General features: G+C 48.3%; 1 protein-coding gene across 1 annotated transcript in view; it reads right to left on the bottom strand.

The window, feature by feature from the left end:
* Nucleotides 1-7,026, bottom strand: part of ofcc1 (orofacial cleft 1 candidate 1) — a 143,697-nt gene that overhangs the window by 13,700 nt on the left and 122,971 nt on the right. The window contains 1 exon segment of the mRNA XM_063206310.1: nucleotides 840-921. Within this exon segment, the coding sequence (XP_063062380.1) occupies nucleotides 840-921 (82 nt within the window).

Genomic DNA, 7,026 nt, shown 5'->3' on the forward strand with positions numbered 1-7,026 from the left:
TGCTCGAACCCCTGCTGACCCAACCTGAGGTGTGATTCACCACCTCCCACGGCCACACAAGAGCTACCGGTCCGGAGCTCGAGCTGGTGGTGCTTTTAGCTTTGAACAAGTCAGTGATTTTAGCACATTTTTCTCCGTCTTCTTTTAGTTTTTGCTTTCACTTTTCCATGCGCTTTTCATAGCCAGTCCGTTCTTTCTCCATATCGCGTCCTGTATCCTCTGCTCCACCACCAGAGTTTTTATTAACCGAATAGCCACCATCCAAGTCAACGAGACTTCGGATGATGATGCCGACAGACTAGTTGGGTCGAGCGAGGGCCTGCAGGGAGGGGCGGGCCTTCGAGAAACAGTGCATTTCATTGGACTAGGCCAATGTGCCTCAAGAGAAGCATCCAATGAGCCCCGATGTGTCATTTTTTTACCGTCACAGACAAAAAAATAATGTATATCATTTTTTATTATTATTTCGGGCCCTCAAGGGCCCGAAAGACACGAGGGCCCACCGGGATTTTCCCGGTACGCCAGATAGCCAGTCCAGCCCTGACTACTGTCATAGTGGTGTAGTACTATGGTAGTGAAGTAATTTCAGTAACTATTACAGTAAGCTACTCCTCTGATGTAACGGCTTGCATTAAGGGGCTATGGATTCGTTGGCTTTGTAATTTCAATTCAATTTCCAACTGACGCTTGGAACGCGCCCACTCAAAGCCATGTTAGGCTGGTGCATCAAAGCTGTAGCTTACTACTGTTGCTGCCTCCATCTCTGCCTCTGTCTCCTCCTCCTCTTCCTCCTCCAGCATCGCCGCTGCTGCTTCCTCCGCCCTCCCCTGCAGGTGAGCCCTCGGGGGGGTCCATCGGCGGCTGCCCACTCCTCACCGCTCCAGGCTCCTCCTCTGTCCAGATGTAGTCGTACACTGCCACCTAGTGAGATACACACACAGACAACACCCCCCCCGCAAGCACCACACACACACACGCGCACACACACGCACACACACACACACACACACACACACACACACACACACACACACACACACACACACACACACACACACACACACACACACACACACACACACACACACACACACACACACACACACACACACACACAGATTACATCATTGTATCATCATACTGGCCAAGATCCATTCAAACTAACAGAGAACCAAGCCCAGCCCAACTAAATATCACACACAGGTAAACACAGACGCACACGACGCTTGCATGCACACAAAGACATAGCTTAGCACAACATGGATTCTGTTGACATCCAGAGAGAGAGGGACAGAGAGAGACAGAGAGAGAGGCCTTTCATTATTAGTGTGTACATGTGTCTGCATGTTGTTCATGTTGTCTGAATGAGTGTGTGTATTTCAGTAATTGGAAGGAGGCACAAATACAGATAAAGGGCGTAAGTGAAAATCTCATAATAGCGTGTGTGTGTGTGTGTGTGTGTGTGTGTGTGTGTGTGTGTGTGTGTGTGTGTGTGTGTGTGTGCGTGCGTGCGTGCGTGCGTGCGTGTGTGTGTATGTGTGTGTGGGTGTGTGCATGTTTTTGTAGCCCCACACAGGGTGGGCGTTCTGTTCACCTCTTTTGTGATTAAAAAAGGGCGGTACTATATGTTTAGCGCCGCCACACATACTTGCACAAAATCACTCACTTTTCCGCAATTACCTGGCCCTACCTGTGACCACGGCTTAGCGCCCTGAAAGAATCAAACCAAAAACAGTTGACAGTAATCCCCTTTAATTTTAACCCTGCACTTTAGCGTTTCGTGGCTGAACTCACTTCGCCCAAAAAGTCAAGAATGCGCCGGGATCAAATTACTAAATTATTCACCCTTCCTTAACCTCAAGCCTGAGTGAGTGCTCTAGCCTTCTTAGGCATGTCCTCAGCCACATTCGAGACAAAAAAAAAAAACAGAAAGAAAAAAGGAAAACAAAACATCTCATGATTTCCATAGGCCTCAATGGGAAAAGTACACCAACAATGATCCCTGGCAAGCCGCCTACCTCACAAGCGATGAATTAAAGCTAATACCATGTGATGCTGCAGCAGGTATGGTACGGTACGGTAGGTACAGCGCAGCACAGCACAGTAAGGGAGCCGGCTGGGTTGTTTTGGCAGATGCCCATATGCACCCTGTCAGACGAGCTAGCACTGTTGTTGTTGCAGTTGTTGCCAGGGAAGCTGACAAGAGAGGGGACAAAGGGGTCTGTTGTTGCGGGCCCAGGGAGGGGGAGGTTGGGGAGCTGTGGGTGGTGGAGCAGAATTGGGTCCCCATGACATTGCATGTATTGAGTGATGGTGGTGGGGGATTGGGGGGGGGCTTTCAGATGGTTTTGTCCTGTGCCCAGCCAATGCTGTCAGTGGCCCTGGTTGTTGTTGCTGTGACTGCTGCTGCTGCTGTTGTTGATGATGCATGCTGACTGGGTGGCTGTGTGTATATGTATGCTGTACCTGTAACACAGTGGCGCCTGCCTGTGTTAGTGTTGGGGTGGGGGGGTTGGGGGGGGCAAAGGGCACCAGCGAAGCGTGAAACATGTTATATAGGTCATGGAATGCAGAGGCATCCATGTGTGAAGATCGCGGTGCCTCCGCCCAGCGCAGGGCGGCGTTGGCAGGGGGGCTGGGGTCAGGGCTGGAGCTCTTGGGGTTGGGGTTGGGCATTCAGAGGCCGCCTGGCCACCGCAGTTGCCAGGGGTATCGTACAGGGGGGTAAAGTGTGGCTGAGTCACCAGGACCCTGTGTATAGGCCCACTCAGTGTCTGATTTAGATATACAGTATGGCTGGGAGGGGGCAGGGGGTCCTTTGGAGCTGATTGTAGATAGGGCCCACAGTTTGTTGCTTCGGCCCTGACAGTTGCTCTGACTTCTAGCCAGGTACAGAGCAAAACACGTGCACATGCAAATGCGGCAGACATCACGAATGTGCGCACGGACGGATGCACACACGCACAAGTACACAACAAACAATCACTGGCACGCACACACACACACAGCTGTGCACAGACATGCTGAACACAAATACAGGCCCACACACACACAGGCTAGCTTGCTCTCTCTCTATCTCTCTCTCTCTCTGTGTCTCTCTCTCTCTCTCTCTCTGTGTCTCTCTCTCTCTCTCTCTCTCTCTTACACACACGCCAGAGCCTAGTGAATATGCATGAACTGCATTAGAGCACGGTGCAGACACAGCCTTAATCACGTAATGCCACATGAAGACAGACACGTAAGATGAGAGCGAAGAAAGGAAAAAATAGAAAAAGTGAGGAAAGGAAAGGAAAGGAAACGAAAGAGGGGTTGAGAGAGAAAGAAAGGGATATGAAGAAGAAGAGAGAGGAGAGAAGAGAAAGAGAGAGGACAGAGACAGGAGGACATTGAGGTTAAGAAAGAAAGAGATAGGAAGTGAGAAACGCACATGCAGAGAGAGATACATAGAGAAATAAAAACAGGGTGAGAAAGTTAAGAGTTAGGAAAGAGAGAATAAGATGGGGATAGGAGCAAGGGATAGTAAAAGACAGAAAAAGAGCAAAAGCAAGACAATTGTGTTTGTGTGTGATGCAGATTTTTAACCAGACTTTCGCCAGGCAAATTAAAAATAAACGCAGAGTGCAGAGAACAGGCCAGGACCACTGACTATCCTGGGCCTGCCTAAAATAAAACTCCCTTCCCCGGGAGACAACAACGGGGTCTTCAAGGCCTACAAAAACCAAGGAGAGAGATTTATACAGGACGCCTTTGGTGGTGCCTTTCGGGAACACCAAAAAAAGGCACCCAGATAACTAGCCTGCCACCAGGAGAGGAGAGGTGCGGACGCCTCGGCCCCAATCCGGTACCCAGCTGGCAGAAACCTTGGACCCCACCCACACCCCTCATGCCCCACTCGCTCCTCTCGCAGCCTGGCTCTCCTCTCCTATCTGGGGTGGGGTGGGCCTCATCCTCAGAGAGGCGAAACAGATTTTTTTGGGAGGGGAGAAGAGGGGGCAGTGTGTTTGTGTGTGTGTGTGTGTGTGTGAGGGGGGGGGGGTGCGTACGTGTGCGCGCGCGCGCGCGTGTGTGTGTGTGTGTGTGTGTGTGTTTTGCCTCCATGATGGAGGAGGAAGCAGGCAAGCAGGCAGGACAGGGCAGGCCCAGCCTTCTGCCAGGAAGAGGGTAGGGACCTAATTACAGCATGATTCACTCACTCTACTTCTACTTCTCCTTCTCTCTCTCTCTCTCTGTCTCTCTTGTCATTCTGTCTCTTCACTGTGTAGTGAGACAGTCTCTCTCTCTCTCTCTCTCTCTCTCTCTCTCTCTCTCTCTCTCTCTCTCTCTCCCCCTATCTCCCTCTCCTCACTCCTCTTCCTGTGCGTCTCTCTATGCCTTCGACAGGCAGGTTCAGTCTGGGTGAAAGGCAACCAGGAAGTTTTTCAGGCCGCAGACGAGTTTATAAACTCAAGGTGACCCCCTAATTGGTTCCGTAATTACGATTCGTCTGGAAAAACAAAGCTGGCTCAATGAGGAGGAGGAGGAGGCAGGAGGAGGTGGAGGAGGGAGGAGGAGGTGGAGGAGGGAGGAGAGGAAGGCTACGAGGCAGGGTCACGCTGAAGGAGAGACTTAATTTTTGTGTATACCCCGTGTCGTGATTTCTTGAACTACTTAAGACTGTTGGCTAAACACAACTTGCGGTCGTTAAAGAGCTAGAGAGCCATTACAGAGCCCGTAATTAGACACTCCTTGGATACAGAGACAGACAGCCCCGAGTGAAGTGAAGGACCCCTTTGTGTGTCCTCAAAGGAGAGAGGAGGGAGAGAGAGAGAGAGGGAGAGAGAGAGGAGAGAGAGAGGAGAAAGACGCAATCTCAAAGGAATAATAATTACAGAAACCTGAAATGAACAGCTCGTTCGCTCTCGTTCTTCTATTCCTTCCTCCACTTGACCTAACAGAGTGCACATTCTGAATAGCATGACTACATTATTTCCTGGGTGTGGGTGGGTGGTTCTCATGGCTAACCCCACCACATCCACATCTGGTGTAATAAGAGCATGATTGCTAATAGTAATAGTGTATTTTCTGCTGTCCTGTTTGACCTTGTGAAGTATAATCTGCTTTTTCTTCCTCCATTTTGCCTAGTAGGTCTGGTACTACTCTTGCTGCTAATAACGTGTCTCCATTTCAACTCCATTTGGCTAGGACTCCTAGAACCTCAATGTGACTATCCTAGGGAAATTAAAGGAGGAATAAACTGATTTGTGTAGTTTGGCTACATCAAATTCTCATACTCTTACTGCTAATAATGTGTCTCCATTTCAACTGATTAGTGTAGTCTGGCAACATAACACTCATACTCAGTGTAATATGCGCTATTAGCATTCCACCTGCTCTGCTGCTATTTCAGCACATCTGAGGACATGTTTACAAGTGCGGTATAGTCCCATAGACAACATACACAGTAAGAATACAGTGTTCATTCAACACTTACAGAGTACTCTGGCACCAAATACACTCTAGAAGATGTTAAATCGACTGTATAAGTGTTGAATTAACAATACATTCTTTAATGTTTAGGCCTACCAGGCCTTAGCATTCAGCTCCATAAGGAGCCAGGATCAATTCCAATAAGCTCTTATGCAATAGCGGTTCAGTAAATGTAACAGGTGTTGTGTTGCCTAATGAGTGTTATCCCCGGCTCCTCAACCTCCTCCACCTCCACCTCCCCCCTTTGCTTTTTCGCTCATGCTAAATCTGCTCTCGTGGTTGTTTTTCAGCAAGCTAGTTACACACTAATCTGCATGTGAAATTTCTTTCACCAAAATGAGACAAATGCACACACAAACAGCTAGGGCTCCATGAAAACAATGCGCCCATTTTTAAGATAACATTTCATATGTTGCATCATGGTTCTCCCTTTTGAATCATTTATGAAATGCAATGTGGAAATAAAAGGAGCCATCGCTAGGCTTGGGTGTTTTTTTTGCTTTGGCTCTCCCTCTCTCGTGAGGCTCTTGCAGCACAACACAGCGCAGCGTAGTGCTTTCTTTACCCCCATTGTTCCGCCGGATAGCACTAAGTGACTGATTTAGATTCAATGCCTGGGTGTTCTCTGGGAGACCAGCTGTGGGTTAAGCTGATAGCATTCAAAGTGAGCTAACCTAATTCCAACCAATCTAGCCTCGATTTATTGTTGACGTCTGTATTTAGAAATCTGATATAGTCCGTATCAGTCTCATTACTTGCATCAGGAGAGACAACCATTACCTTTTTTGCGAGGACTATAAACATCGAGCCATGTCTCTCAGCCCCGAACATAAATTTCGGGATTTGTACAGACGTTACGGGCAAACGCAACAGACAAGGCCAAGATCCAGGAAGTAGGGATCAACCAGAAGCCACTGCGCGGCACCAGAGCTTTTCAAGCGAGTGCGTGTGTGCGCCTGCATGAAAGCAAATGTGATTACACGTCCCCATGTTTTCAAAAATGGATATTCGAAATTCGATAAGCGTAATATTTAAGTGTGGGTGTGCACCAGCGCTCCATGCTTTCTTAATGCAACAGAGAGAGAGAGAGAGAGAGAGAGAGAGAGAGAGAGAGAGAGAGAGAGAGAGGGCGCTTGTTTGTCTCGAAATGGAGTACATGTACTATGCATTTGAGTAATAATACAGGCAGGCACTGGTAAATCTGAGCTTCAATACACGTACATGTAGGACGGAGATGGAGATGCACACTGACGGAAGGAATATTACAGGCCTTCAGACTGTTCATGGAACAGATATTCTGAATGTTTATCTCTCTCTCCCTCCTTCCTTCTCTCTCTGTATCTCTTTCTCTCTCTCTCTGTTTGTGTGTGTGTGTGTGTGTGTGTGTGTGTGTGTGTGTGTGTGTGTGTGTGTGTGTGAGAGAGAGAGAGAGAGAGAGAGAGAGAGAGAGAGAGAGAGAGAGAGAGAGAGAGAGAGAGAGAGAGAGATGTTTTAAAACAACTGACCCATATACTTCTCTAAAAAAAGAATACAAACTTAAAACTAATAACACAAAAAATA

Source organism: Engraulis encrasicolus, chromosome 9 (genome assembly GCF_034702125.1).
Source record: "Engraulis encrasicolus isolate BLACKSEA-1 chromosome 9, IST_EnEncr_1.0, whole genome shotgun sequence".
Lineage (NCBI taxonomy): Eukaryota > Metazoa > Chordata > Actinopteri > Clupeiformes > Engraulidae > Engraulis > Engraulis encrasicolus.